This window comes from Pimephales promelas, chromosome 13, assembly GCF_988280905.1.
Source record: "Pimephales promelas chromosome 13, fPimPro1.hap1.1, whole genome shotgun sequence".
Lineage (NCBI taxonomy): Eukaryota > Metazoa > Chordata > Actinopteri > Cypriniformes > Leuciscidae > Pimephales > Pimephales promelas.
The window spans coordinates 21536533-21552472 of NC_142781.1; the positions used below are offsets into that span (position 1 = coordinate 21536533).

Genomic DNA, 15940 nt, shown 5'->3' on the forward strand with positions numbered 1-15940 from the left:
TTATAGCAAGTTGAGTGGTGAACTTGTAATTTGAAGTTGGAAGTGCAGTTGTAAATTGCTACTCCACAAGAGAGAAATAATCATTTGTCAATAGGTTTCTGATGATTTCATGCACTGTTGCTCTCATTCTGGATTGGCTCTCATCAGGAAGTTTGTTATCTTTATCATAAAAAGCTGTCTGATACATGTTGAAATAATTATGAAGAAATAACATGTGACCACTGGATTCCTTTCTTTAAAAAAATAGAAACAGAAGACAACTGAACTGATGTACACTTTGTATCAGTCATTACTACAAATAGTAATGCTTATAAAAACAGTAATAAATAAGAACGCAGACAGCTATTAAACAGGAATGCACATTGTATCAACAGTAACAACAAGCTAAATGATGAGAACTAGAAATCAATTATGCAATCCAACAGACCTAATGCAATGAAATCTCACACAACCCTTTTTCAAACTTCTGATTTTTAAAGTAGGGCATGTAATAAAAAGCATGTGCACCATTTTTATATAATATAGATAACGAGTGCCTGTCTTTGAACATACTGTAGATTCATGATTTATCAGATTTCATATAATTAATTAATATTAAAGGTCTGTAAATAAATAGAGTAATAATAGAGTAAATAGAGTAAGATTAGAGTAAGAAATAGAGTAAATAAATAAATAAATAGAGATATCTATCTATTAGGGCTGTCAAACGATTAATCGCGATTAATCGTATCCAAAATACAAGTTTGTGTTTACATAATATATGTGGGTGGACTGTGTATAATTTTTTTAATACATATATATATGTACACACTCATACATGTATATTTAAGAAAAAAAATATTTATATACAGTATATACATGAAAATATTTCTTGCATATATACAAGCATGTGTGTGTATTTATATAAATAAAATTCTTATACACAGTCCACCCACATATATTATGTAAACACAAACTTTTATTTTGGATGTGATTAATCGCGATTAATCATTTGACAGCCCTACTATCTATATATTTATTTTTTTTTAATTAAATGATGCCCTCATGTCAAACTAATGCTAAATCCATATGTTGATCATCTGATTAAATTAAAATGAGTCTAAATGAGATTTTTGTTAGATGTTTGAGTCCAAAATACAAGGAGCTCTCACATAGACAACAGACTCATACAGACAACAGTTTGGTGCGTAATGTAGCATGGAAGAACTTGATGTCTATCGGAGAGGTGGATGTACATTAATTGCTATTTGTAGTCATACACACAATCACATGTAAAAAGTCCTCAAAACAATTGAACACAGAATTTGTGAGTGTGTGCAAGTACCTCCACATAATCTTTGGCATGGCCCCAGTCACGCTTAGAGTCCAAATTGCCCAGGCTGAAGCACTGCAACTGCCCGAGATGGATCTTCGCCACAGAGCGACTGATCTTCCTAGTTACAAAATTTGAACCTGAAATTAACATGTACACAAAGATTGAGCAAATATTAGTATGACACATTCATTCTGCCTCGTCAGGCTCTCTCCCTCATTTTTTTCATTCTTTAATTTTTCTTGTACCCGTCAATAGAACCCCTTTTGAATCCCCCACCACCACCACACCCCACCCCATACATAATGTCAGTGCAAATTTGTGTGTTTCAGCCAATACGAACAGTTAATGTGTCCCTCTCATACACACAGGCAGAAAAACGCACTAAAATTCACACACAGGGATAAAATCAAACTCTTGTCTAGTCGGTCGACCACCCTGGAGAATCTGTAAGCCAGTCCAAAGTCCTACTGAGCTGCCAGACACACACACATACACATACATGCTTCATCTGTGGGAAACCTTGGACGGTCTCATGTCCTGCTGAGTTGCGCTATAGCTTGAATCAGACAGAGGTTGGGAGTTCTAGACGTGAACTTCCACCGCCTATAATACCAGGCCCAGGTCAGAGCAGGAACACACTTACTTTAAGTGTATAAGTGAGTGACGACTATTACGCTCTTGACTTGGGCTAAAGCCTGCATGTGTGTGCGTTTTTGGCTGTAAAAGTTTTCTTTAGAAAATCAGCGATGCCGGGAAGATCATGCCCTATTATTGCAAAACAAAAGTCACCTTCAAATTCACCCATGCAAAACATTGTTAAATTGAGTCACTGATATTCTCAAATATCTACAGCACAAATATATAAGGCTTTTTTACACTAAGTTTGACACTTTTTTTTTCTTGGGCACTGGTGGTTACATCACACTCAAGAGTAAAAAAAGAGGATTTTTTGTTTCTGATTGCCCGGTTAGGCTAGATTTATACTTGCTCTGCTATCGTATTCCACTGGCCACATCACATTTTTATTAAATTAAATTCATAATTTTATTCTTACATTTTCTAAGTGAATCATTTTAAATAATGTAACTGTTTCAGCTTTTGTTCAATATTCATTTCCAGCAAGTTTTCATATGGTAAAATCACTGATAAAATGTCTACTTTTAGTCCAGTGTAAATTGCTTTGAATAAAAGAGTCTCCCAAATGCGTAAATGTAAATTTATTAGTAAATCATTTATAAGCATCCCTGAAGCTCAAAAGGTAGAGCATAGTGCTAGCAGTGCCACGATCATGGGTTTGATTCCCAGGAAATGTATTAACTGTTAAAATGCCTTACATGCCTTATAAATGGTTTTGAATAAAAGCTCAGTCAAATGCATAAATATAGATTTATTTGAAAACTATTTAAAATAATGTTTAAGCACTCCTGTAGCTCAAACAGTAGATCATGGCGCAAGCTACGCCACCAGGTCATGAAAATGCATGAATGCATCTATATGCAATGCAAGTTAATTTGGATAAAAGCATCTGCCAAATGCAATCTAAATGTTCAAAAAAATTATTTATTACACACTTCACACATACATCGCATTATCAAACGTTAAGTTTTCTTTATAAAAAAAAGGCAATGTATAGTTTCTGTAGTAAGCAGAATTCGCAACCAAATGAAAAATGACAATGTTTTCACTTTTGCAAGTTACTAAAATGCTAATAGTGATGAAAAAAAATGAGGATATAGCACTGACCCGAAACTTTTTCACAGTGGCTCTGAGCCAGTGGGTCATGTTTAATTGCTAGGCCCTGATCCATAAAGTAAGCTAAAATGAAAATTTAAAAAATGGTAAGGTTCCACGGCAGGATGTCCGTCATGGGCCCCCCGTGCGCGGGCTTGCTGCTATCACAAAGGGCTCTTTCTAATCCGTGCTAAACGCAGCTCACGACCAGGTGCGTGAGCTTGGCACGAGAAGAACAGTTTAAAATACCACACTGTAAACAGCCGGGTCAATCCGTCGTCACAGACACACCACAGGGGGGACTCAAGGATCTGATTTCGGTTCACTCTTTAAAAAAAAAAAAAGAGGGGGGGGAAAAAAAGCGAATCGTAGCCGATTGACCAAATCCTGGTCAGCAATAATGGGTCGGCTATGCGTCTGTGTGCAAGTGTGTTTAAAAGTCCAAGACAGGCCATTTCCGCGCACCGGCTCCTGTTTCCAGTCGGAGTGTAATTAGGCCGTCTCTTAGCACACGGTGGGAAGCTGTGACGAGGAGCAGAGTCGCAGGGAGTCGACCGCAGGGAGCTCTCATCAAGTCTAAAACAACCCAGTTTAGGGCTGGTTTAGACCGTGATTATGCGGACAAGAGCACGGCAAAGCCTCAAAACAGGCGGCAGACCTGCAGGTGTGCGTGTTGGCAGTGGGAATTTGCCCGGGCTCTGTCAATGCACATTTTAAGAGTAATGAGCAAGGGTGATGTCGAGTATCTAGGCGAAATTTCTAATGGATGGAAAGACGCCCTGCCAAACCAGGTGGAAATAAAGTGCAGTCAAGATGTCTGGTCTATCAGTCACTGACACTCAGATATTTCCAGCAAGTGAAAAAAAAAACGACTGTCAGTACAAGGCCCTGTTCCTGTTCCTTGACACATGTCTGAACACACATTTATGCAGATGTACACACAAGAACGCATACACTACCATTGGATTGTCACGTTCATTTAAACGAATGAAAAAAACACACACCAGCACCCTGATCTCTTTCAGAACCAGCATTCTGCCAAAGTTGCGGTGGCAAAACAGAAAAACAGTAACAAAAATGCAGATGACCTGCAGACCTGGGAGTCGAATTTTTATAAAAATAAAAAATACATTCATATGTAAAAATGTATAATAAAAATAGAATTTAAACAGTTTTTTTTCCATAAAAATGAAATGTATAAATGTAAAATATAAAATGCTATCCATAAAAAAATAAGGTATATAATAAATTGTATCATAAATATTTTTTTATGTAAAAATAAATCAATTAACCTCACATACCTGAAAATCATAGGTAGTTACATTAGAAAAAAGCTTTTTTACAGACAAAAAGAAAACTATTTTCAAATTAGTATTCAATCAATCAATCAAAATATAGGTCACGTGACGTGACAAAGATTGAAAATAAAATTTTGACCTTGTTTAGCAAGAATGAGATTTGTCTCTATAATATTTTTATGACATAATAATAATAAAAAAATAATTGTGTTGGGGCCAGTGAAAACATTGCGGGACATGAAGAAAATGTGAACTACTGGCCTGCAAAGTGACAAACTATGCCAGCTTTGGTGTGCATGTGGGAGTGTGTAGGAAAGATAGAGAGTGAGAGAGATACAAGGTGAGGACTGATGTTTAATTTGAGACATTAAAGGAACATCTCCTTCACTTCCCTTCTTTGTTGCCATGACTGTACGACAACACAAACACAGGTGTGTGAGGTGGGTAGTCAAGAAGTGAAAGAGCAAAACATCTCACAGCTCATCCAGCAGTGTACGTGCGCGCGTGTATGTCTGCGATAGGCGAGAGGTCCATCGACACCTTCATACAGGTGCAGCCCCTCTCACCTGGAGAGGTTTAACTTCTTAAAACGCTCGTCTTTCAACAGGAAAGAGGGAATGCGAGCAAACAAAAAAAGACGAGAGATGAGCGTGTAATGAAGGAGCCCTTTAGATGTTGTCTGATTGACTGGCATGACCATTTCTCTCATCTAGAACTACACACTATTAGACGTACGAATCTGAATAGGTGTCAAAGTGCAACTACTTTCACATGCACGCACACCCCAGACGTCTGTGGCGGATTTGTAACAGATTATTTTACTCTTCTCATCTTTCGTAAACTCTTTCGAAGCTGGTTTGTTTATTGGTGTAAGTGGACACCGCTGAAATTCCGAAGTGAATTCCAAACCAGATTAACTCATCATCGCCGGCCCGCCCAATGACGGGAGGCTACCACGGCGATCGGACAGGAAATGAAGTTGGCTTTTTTCACACTATCCCATCCATCTCTCCCCCTGTCTAGCTATCTCTAACCCTCCTCCGCCCCTGCACTCCCTTTTTCCTCGTCTTCCATCAACACACACACACAGTCGGTTAAAAGTCTAGTTGGCAATGTTTTTCTCACCGGCGTAAAAAATCCTTGCAACTAACGCTAGTGGATGATATCACTGCTCTTCCTGTGCTCTGAGGTTGTGGGTGGGGGCACAGAACAACACTCTTGTTGTTGAGAAGATGTCATGGCTGCACCCTTTACCAAATGTTATGTCATGATACTCCCCCGTAAGCCAATCACACTGAAGCTGGCCACACACACAACATTCTCTCTGGACTCTTGCACCACTTCCTTTACTGTAGTCTGCAGCACTGTTATTAGCTTTGTCAGAAACCGCTATAGTCCGAATTCTGAGAGAACGACATCATTCCCTACATTTACCCACAATCCTCTCTGAATTCAAGTGTGCAATCAATGTACACTTGCTGAAACACTATTTCCCAAAATCCATTGCAGAGAGGACTGAGCTCGCGTGAAAGTGCGGGAGCGACCGAGTTAAAACCAGAAATTACTTTACAGCTTTCTAACATTTATTTCATGCTAGTTAAGGGTTTTTATTTTTTTTTATTAATCATTACTTGAATAAAACATTAAAATATTGAGACAATATTATATTGATGAATTTTAAAATTAAATGAAATGATATTAATAAGGTACATTTCATAGGCTTTTGTGTTACAGCTCCAGCTCTCCGGCGCACAGTGTACGTCAGCGTGACACCTAAATATACCTAAATTATCACTAAATTGACACCTAAAATCTTTTACCAAATCTTTTGGTTATTAAACCACATTAAATTGAATTTATTTTCTTGGAATATCATATCGTTGCATGTGCAGGGATGCATAGAGTACTATCCAACAACGAGATTTTTTCCAGCATTAGATAAATCTATTCATCAAAGAATGTATAATGGTTTCAACAATTCACACTTCATTTAGAAGTTCTTTCATGCAAATAAATGTTAAACGTTTATTTCAACCAAAAATAATTAATGTATCTTGATCAAATCAGCATTTCAGAAGGATCATGTGACACTGAAGACTGGAGTAATGACAACTGAAAATTCAGCTGTCATCACCGGAATAAATTACATTTTAAAATAGACTGAAATAGAAAACGTATTTTTAATTGTAAAAGTATTTCACAATATTACTGTTTTTACAGTAATGCAGCCTTGGTGAGCAGAAGAGAGAAAAAATCCTATTGACACCAAACTTTTGAACTGTAGGGTAGTTGAATTAAGTTAAAGGGAAAGTTCACCCTTGAAATTAAAAAAAAAAAAAAAATTCTTCAAAATATCTTTGTTTGTGTACATTCGACATGATGGCGTGTAAATGATGAAAAAAAATAAAAAATTTTAAACTCTCACTGTTAATTTGTTTTAAAAGTGAGTAGAGTTGTTAAGACTGACCAAAAACAAAATGATATGCATCATATGGTTTGATGAACAAGGTAATAAAGTTACGAGTTTAACACATAGCAATGGCTGTTGGTTACTGCACATTTTTCAAACCAAAATGAAAATACAGCACCAGGCCTTTTAATGCAAAGTTGCCCCCAAGCAAAGTAGTTTCTCTGCACTAGAACAAACTATCTGCAGTAAGTAGGCAGATCTTGTGTGTGGTGCGTCTTAAACTCTGACCTCTTCTAGGACTCTCATGATTGAACAAGATCCCATTCACAGCAAAGAGGTTATAGGCTTCCCTGAAGTTGACCACTATCCAGTATGCATAGAGCTTAGCAGCACCTGTGGAAAAAAGAGAGAGAGATACAATCAAGGGAGAGACAGAAGGTTACTGCAATAACACTTTTAAAGAAATGGTATTAATAATTCAGACACATGATGATTTTCTAAATATAAAATATATAATAATACATACACATCAGTTCTAAAGTTTGGGGTCAATGAGATGTTTTGAAAAGTTTTTGAAATAGGTCTCTTATGCTCAACAATGATGCATTTTCTTTCATGAAAATCACAAGTTCAAATTCAAGCTTTCTATTTTAATATATTTGAAAATGTAATTTATTCCTGTGATGGCAAAGCGAAATTTCCAATTAATTTTTTAATATTTATTAAAACATTAATATTTTTGCAGAAACATTATAAATGTATTTACTGTTACTTTTGATCAATTTAACATTCAACAACATTATTGATTTGACTGCACTTATACTATTAGACAAGAACTGAGCTGGATGATGACATCATTTAATCTATAAAGCAGCTCTGGAGAAAACGGTGTACTAATTTAAAGGGGTAGTTGATTAGGATTTCACTTTTCTAACTTTAGTTAAGAGTGTAATGTTGCTGTTTGAGCATAAACAACATCTGTAAAGTTACAACGCTCAAAGTTCAAAGCAAGGGGAGATATTTGCTTTTTAAGGACTACTACAAACGGATGGTAGGGACTGCACAAGCTTCCTCCCGGGTTAGGGACATCACTAACCCTAAAATTTACATAAACCCCGCCCCCGGGAACAGCAGAATTAGCTAATTGAAGATAGTTAACTCAACATCAGCAACATAAATTCATCAACTAACCATTCAGAAATGTCCTGTTGTATTCTACATGTTGTCACTTCATCTTAGTCTCTCCATCTTTGTCTAACTCCGGTTTAAACATAAAAGTCAAAAGAGTTTCTGGCATTTTAGCATGTCTGTGAGGTAATTGGAACTGCACTCTTGAAGCTCCGCCCACTGTGTCGGGAGCTGCAGCTCATTTGCATTTAAAGGGCCAGACACAAAACGGTGCGTTTTGCTAACCCTCAGAAAGTGACAGCTCTAACATCATATATACAAATATCTGTGGGTTATTTTGAGCTTAAACTTCACATACACACTCAGAGACATCAGAGATTTATTTTACATCTTGTAAAAAGGGCATTATATCACCGCTTTAATAATTGATAATCTTTACAATAGAACTAAATCAACACTAAACTGACTTCAGCTGAATAATGAAACTTTTCTTTTAGAGCGGCTGTACAGCCGAAATGAACCGTTTGCATCGCTGAATATTTTCCTGTAATCACTGTCAAGCTGCTTTGAAACAATCTGTATTGTATAAAGGTCTGTATAAATAAAGGTGAGTTGTCTTATCAGTCTTGGGAATTTAGATTTGCATTACTGAATAAGACTATTAATCCCTCTCAAAGAAATCGTACTGACCCCAAACTTTTGAACGGTAGTGTATATATTTTATAAATATACCAAAAAATTTAAGTGTAAGTGTATGTGCTGACCATAAGGGGATCGTGGGTAAAATGGCGTGGTCTCTTTCTGGGGAATTTCCTGTACTTTCCCATAGAGCTCACTGGTGGAGGCCTGGTAGAAGCGGACTGTGTCAGTCAAACCGCAGGTCTTCACAGCATCCAGCAGCCGAAGTGTACCCACCCCATCAACATCTGCGGTGTACTCAGCCAGGTCAAAGGAGATCTGGCAAACATAAAGCGTGTATGCATAAGACTTAATGCAGAAGTATACAAGTAAATGGATAAATAAAATTCAGTGTTATGACATAACCCAATAACATAACTTAAGCCAAAAAGTCAACAAACATAATTTAAGGAAATATGGGGGGAAAAAAGTAAGTGTCTGGTAATAAAACTCGGCACAAAACCCTCAAAGCTGAGAGAAACATTCTTGACCTTGATGGTTGATATCAAGTGTCTTTGTTTGCATAGAGTTGCATGGTCTGCTGTTAGTGGAAAACACACAGAGTATCAAAGGGTTTGTCTTCTAGCGCATGTAAATGTTGTGTATGAATAACTGTATCGGTTGCATACGACCTGCAAGCTATCAAAACAACAACAAAATAATATCTGACAATGCTGCATTTTTTTCTGTTTTACATTAAGTCGCTTTATCTAAGAAACCACTCAAGTTTGAATTAATAGTGTGCTTGAACTATCACATGAACAAAACTGACCATCAACTAACAATCTGAACCTCAAAAGGTTTTGTGAACTGATTCACTAATAAGATTTGACTCTAAAGAACAATGTCCACAAATCAGTCGTCCCTTCTTCTATCATGAAAGCGGGAAAGAGAACAAGCAGATGTCAATATTATCTGTAAATTTAGATTTTAATTTAGGCCTGTTTCTCACAAAACTCTGTAAGGTTAATAATGTGCACAATACCAATTTTGTACTTTCGCATAGACAGTAAGTCCCTAGTAATTGTATTCGGCACGGAAGAAAACAACCATTAACAACAACCATGTGTTCCACAAAGAAAGAAAGTCATGGGATATGTAACATATGTACGAGTTAGTTAATAAATGAACATTTTTGGGTGAACTACTTTAATATTGCAAATAGTTTGGGGTGCTACATCAAGCGACTGAATTATTACATGATGTGTTTTTGAGAGAGAAGGTCTCTGTTCTAGTTTAACGAGTTCAGACATACTTAATTCCCAAACACAAGCGAGCCGGGGAATCCCTGACTGAAACTGAGATGGTAAAGATACGGTGAGAAAGACAGACAGGGACCGAGCAAAAGAAAGAGAAGGAGAGACTAACTAATCTAACCTGTTCCTCAAATTTGACACACACTTCTCAGAATCGCACCTACACAATTTTCCAATGAGACAAACACTCTGCAACAGGCATGATCTGAATTCGTTCTGGAGTAACCAAGTGCGCATCTGCAACCACACCTCAGCATGAAAACAAAAAGTGACTGACAGCTGATTATCGTGAGACTGAAACGATATATTCAAGTGTCTTCGCAACGCAAATTCGCACCGCTTTCAAAATAATCCTTATAATGCTGCAAAGGATTGACTTTAGATGTGTTGCTTGGCGGTCGTCCAATAGCTATCATTACCGTTGCTGGGATAATTAACCTTAAGTTTTTTGGACTGTGCAAACATGCTCGAAAATGTGAGCCAGAACATTCAATCATACCAGTTAGAACTAAGAGAGACATGTTTCTGTCAGGTACAAGTAGATTTATGTTTTTAGATTGTGCCTTGCGGAGAGCATTCACGGCATCTTGCCACCCCGCAAGCAATTTTCATTTCTTGCGCATTGTTTTCTCCAAACAAACAGCCAGGACACTGATTACAAATGTCACAAATATGCCAAAATAGTGCTATTAGAGGAACACCGATACCGTAATTTGTTCGTTCCAGCTGTTTCTAGTAGCAGTAGCCGTTGCAGTTGATGCAAGAGAGCGTGCTGCGAACTCCAAATTGCTCCCTGTATGCATTTGTAGGCTAGGAAAAGACATGGAAATTACAGGGATTTTGTTGTTTGTGCAAGTGCTGCCGCATTTTACACGTTATCCAAAGTGAGTAGGACACTTGTAGAAAATTGTGCAGCGAAAGCAATTTCTTCGTGTTTCCACAGCAACTTGGAACTGTCAGGGGGGCAGAAGTAATGTTTGACATTGGGAAAATCCCCGTGCCCCAGGCGACTCGAGCACAAGCGAACACCCTTTTCTCTTTTGGCTCTACCTACCCCCCCTTCCCCCCAATCGATACTACTCCTTCACTCCTCACGGCTTCGGCACGTCAGGATTGGAATTCATCAGCTAATTAAATCTATGCTTGAGATGACACCAACTTCCCTCGCTCTTCTGCCTGCTCAACCAGACACGCTCACCTCATCATTCCCTCGTTCCCTCAAACATAAACACACATGTAAACATGGCAACAGCCTGGATCATTATGGGCTGCGGTTGGGGTTGCCCCAGGCGCAAGCTGTCTGTAGCAATCGCAGAGCTAATACAAGCTTGAGTGTGTGAAAGCCGAGGGAGAGAGGGGAGAAACCATGACTGCCAATAATTAGGGAATCATTTAGTCCTTAAACTGTCTCCATCCTTGTAAAAACAAAGCTCTATTTTTACCACATCTTTTGTTTCCAGAAGACAGCGTTTCTCAACCTCAACCATCTTTGTCTCGTATAGCCCCACAGCTCCATCAATAAGGCTTCATTGACACAAAACTAGGGATTTTTATTTTATTTTGTCATTTGATTTAAATTAAAATGAAATACAATTAATTCATTCTTTTTAAACGAGAGAAGCATCGTATTTTATTTTCTAATTTATTTAAAAATTAAAACAGAAATTAAAATCATCACATTAAATTTCATTTTAATGTGTCGTTTTTAGATAAGAAAAAAATAAATAAAAACAAAACAAGATCAAATAAGATCATTAAGAAACTTATTTAAAAAAATCTATTTAATAAGAAAATAAGATAAAAAAAATATTCATTTAATAAATAAGAATATATATATATATATATATATATACATATTTAATAAATAAATAAACCAAAACTAACAAAAAACTAAATAAAACAACAAGTGGTGAACATTTATTTTCAAACACATGGTAAAAAAAAATGACATGAATTTATTCTGGGAAGGCCTTCCATTAGATGTTAAAACAAGGCTGCGGGATTTGTCCCTGTTCAGTCAGAAGAGCATCAGTTAGGTCAGACACTTACGTTGGCTGATGGGTTCTGGCTCACAGTCGGCATTCAAATTCATCCCAAAAAGGTGTTCAGGTCTGGGCTTTGTGCAAACACCTCTAAAGTGACGAGTGTAGTACAGTCCGCGTAATCCGACCACACGTTTTTCATCATGCTCTTTCATTTGCTTGAGAACAGCACAGACACACACAAGGTTTTGTTCAGCTCCTGACAGTTGACAGTTAACCTTGCGCTGACAGCAACCAACAACTACCACATGTGAGTGGTCTCTGACTGAACCAACTCTCTGACACACACACAGCACGTGTCATCACAGTTGACAGGTGCTGTCATTTAGGAGCTCAAAAGAATGAGGTGAGCAATAGTGTGTGCTTATCTGTATGTCAAGAACCTATACTTAACAATAAGGCAAGGGAACTCCAAGGCACTCTCAAGTAGAAAAGTTAAAAAGCCTTTATTATCATGGCTTGGTCAAATTAACCATCTAAAAAACTCCAACGCGTTTCAGCTACATGCCTTCTTCTGGGAGTTAAAAACCAATATACAGTTTCCCATCCAAGAACACCTCTATTTTAACCAAACTTTGAAATCCAGGAAGCGCTCCTTTACCCTACTGTTTGCTTTGAACTATACTAAACAAACTGTTTAAAATGCCAAAATCTGCAACGTTGAGCATCCGCCTCAGTTTTGTTGTGTTAAAAGAACTGAGCAGTGCAGAATGCGCTTCAGATTAACACAAAAAGCAACACAATATCAACTACGAGTGCTTGACCTGCTTATTTTGAGAGAAGATGATGAATGCTTCCAAGCTATGAATAGCTGTAATTATAGACTCTGGTGTCTAGTAGGTCTTCTGCAGACCAAATTCATTACCATATCATTTTTTTACCCTCAAATGCGTGTTGTCATTACATGCCATCCACTAACCTGTCTGAAATAATCCAACTCACAATCTCAGACTGACTGTCACTTGTCCAATCGATTACCCTTCATACCCGCTTCTTTATAAATAAAAGACTTGAAAAAGTATTTGTCATAATGCAAGTACTTTGTTCTCTGCATTAAATTGAAGACTGCCCCTGCAAATTCTGATTTAAAAACACCACAAAGGTAATGTCATCTAGCTGGACAATGTGACAATACAATAACAAAAACTAAACTAAAATATAAAAATACACTGGAAATTTAAAGGGTTGGTTCACCATCATACAAAGTGATTGTGTCTCCTCTTATATTGCTCAATTCATATGGATTAGTTTTATTATCTCTTTATGAACTTTTTGAAGCAACAAAGTGGTAGTAGTGTAGCGGTCAAAAGAGGGACAAAAAGCTCTCAGATTTCATAAAAATATCCTCAATTGTGTATAGAAGACGAATGGAAGACTTGAGGGTTTGGATTGACGTGAGGGTGAGGAATAAATGACATTCATTTTTGGGTGGACTATCCCTTTAAATTGATCAAACACACATAGTATATGTTTCTATGTTTATGTGTTAAGGCTTGTAAAAATGTTGTCAGTGCAGTACAAATTTAAGCTACCGGGGCAAAAAAAATATCATATTCTTATTGTTGCTTGAATATCTTGACCTAACCGAGTACAGATCTAAAGGTCATGCAGACAAAAGGCACCAGAGAGAGTCCAATAATTTGCACAGCTTAAAAAGGAAGCAGAGAGGTTTCTGCGATAGATGAAAAAGCACAACGTGGCGCTTTGAGATTTTTCCACCAATCTGCATGAAACAAAAGACGTAAAATAGAAACGTTGAGTAAAGGATTACCTTTGATAACATTTCTCTGAATATCACGTGATAACTGGTGGCTTATGTTTTTGAATTTAAGCTCTTCTCTTGCATGCATCCTACTTAACATTAATTATACTCCTAAATGTCATTAATCATTTTTAGAGTTTACTTTGGAATCACACAGTATACTAATCTGCAGTTGAATATTTCCTGATCCTAGTCTTCCAGTCACTTGAGCCAACAGCTCTGGTAATGCTATGATCCAAACCAGCATGCTTTATTTTTATTCTGTTCAACATCTTAACATGATGTAATGGTAATAATTCTAATAAGAATATGTACAAATCAACACAAGTATATAATAAAGGCTTCTCTTGACAAATGTTAACACCTTTAGGGCAGGGCATGAGACAGGAATGTGTCAGTTTGTACCACACAAAGGATGAATTGTTCATTGCAATACCTGCTTTTATTCTGCAAACGGCTATTTTCCACCTCTCAATCAAGCGTCGTCCCACTGAATTCACAAAAACTAGCATATTTTTCACATGTTCCATGGAGTGTCAATCAGACTCCTCCCAAAATTTTACATGAGCTGATGTTGACAAGTCAAGCTATCTTAACCAATTTTCTTAGACTGAATATTGCCAGAAAAAAAAAAACACAATGTGTACTACTACTAACTGACAGATCTTACACTCATTCCTTTGCCTAATGTGGGTATCCTCTAGATACCCTATTAGGAAACAAGGAAACTTAGGCTAAGTGTAACACAAAGTCTCCTATAACAGCGAGTTTAATAAAAAATGCTGTCGTCATAGCGGAAATGATTCTTGAGCTGAAAGAATTATCTTTCAGTGTGTCACCCCGGCATTCTCTTCGTCATTTGCTGTATTACGCGTGTCTACAAGCATGTATACAATGCCAAAAGCCTTACCTAGACAACATTTACAGTATATTTTACATCAAACACATTCATAAGCCAACACAAAACACGTTCTAGTCCAACACCTGTATATTAGCACTAATCCAAACACAAACACAAAGCTAATGCCAATCACACCCTACCTAACACTATGAGCAAACAGATTCTGCCAGCACTACAAGAGAGATATGTGTGCAAACACAAAAACATTCACAATGAGACTTTCAGAGTCAAATAGAAACATACTAACTGTCTGGAGTTGACGGAGAGGTCAACTCAGAACAACACAGCCCAAATACCACAGATGTTCTTTTGTGTTCTCTGTTTAATTAATTTAAAATGAAAGAAAAAAGTGATTCGGAAAGAATTAAATTAAACATCAAGTTCCTCTAATCAAACAGGGTACATTCATTTTTTCTTCTCTCAAATACACACTCTGCAGCCCTTTGTGTGTTTGTTACTTGCCTCACAATCTCAGCCAAAAAAAAGTGCCTATATCATGTGATCCAAGTTCATGTCATCTAAGTTTGATGTGGTCGTATGTGACTAATTGTAGTTTGCTATCCCACAAGGCAGCTCCATTTGTGGTTATTTGATAATAACCGCAAGGTTTAAAAAAATCCAAATGTAAAGCACACTGTGCTTTTTTTGGTGATAAAGTCGACATTATGGTTTACGGCTTTTCTTTATCTGCCGCCAAACAACATGCTGAAATGCAAGTCAGAACCGTTTTCATTCACATGTAAATAAAGCCTTTATCTCTCCATTGAGCTTGCACACAAAGACCTCCTGAAGCTGGTATATCCCATCTGAATAATGCAGTGTTATTTTATTGTTTTCACCTCATGTTAAGCATGTCTAACAGGTGCTATAGACTTTCCATTTTAATGTGATAAATTAATTATTACAATTGATGGATATTTTGGGATTTTTATCCAGACACATACACAAAGTCATTTTAGATTATATTAAACAATCATTATTTAGCACTACTCCATTTAAAGAGATACTGTTCAAAATTTTGGGGGCAGTGAGGGCTTTGTGATTCTGAAATAAGTCACTTGTGCTTCCTGCTTACCAAGGCTGTGTTTATTTGATCAAAAATTCAGTAATATTTAATATATGTTAAAACATTATTTATTTATTCATGTGATGGTAAAGCTCCATTTTTAGCATCATTACTCCAGTTTTAAGTTTCACACGATCCTAAAGAAATCATATGCTGATTTGAAACTCACGTAACTTTCCTTAGTATTATTAATGTTGAAAACAGTAGTGCTGCTTCATATTTTGATCATATCTGGATTATTTGATGAATAGAAAGCTTAAAAGAACAGCATTGATTTAAAATACACTTTTTAAAATGGAATTATAAATATGCATCAAGGTTACTTTTGATGAATTTAATGTGTCCTTTCTGAA

At 36.9% G+C, this 15940-nt stretch overlaps 1 protein-coding gene across 2 annotated transcripts in view; it reads right to left on the bottom strand.

Moving 5' to 3' along the window:
• The window catches only part of gmds (GDP-mannose 4,6-dehydratase), a 64058-nt gene that overhangs the window by 38556 nt on the left and 9562 nt on the right, over positions 1-15940 (bottom strand). For both annotated transcript variants that reach the window (XM_039693142.2, XM_039693141.2), the window contains 3 exons: positions 8647-8839; positions 7043-7147; positions 1325-1452 (listed from right to left, as the gene is read on the bottom strand). In XM_039693142.2, coding sequence (XP_039549076.1) covers positions 1325-1452; positions 7043-7147; positions 8647-8839 — 426 coding nt within the window. The remainder of the gene's footprint in view (positions 1-1324; positions 1453-7042; positions 7148-8646; positions 8840-15940) is intronic.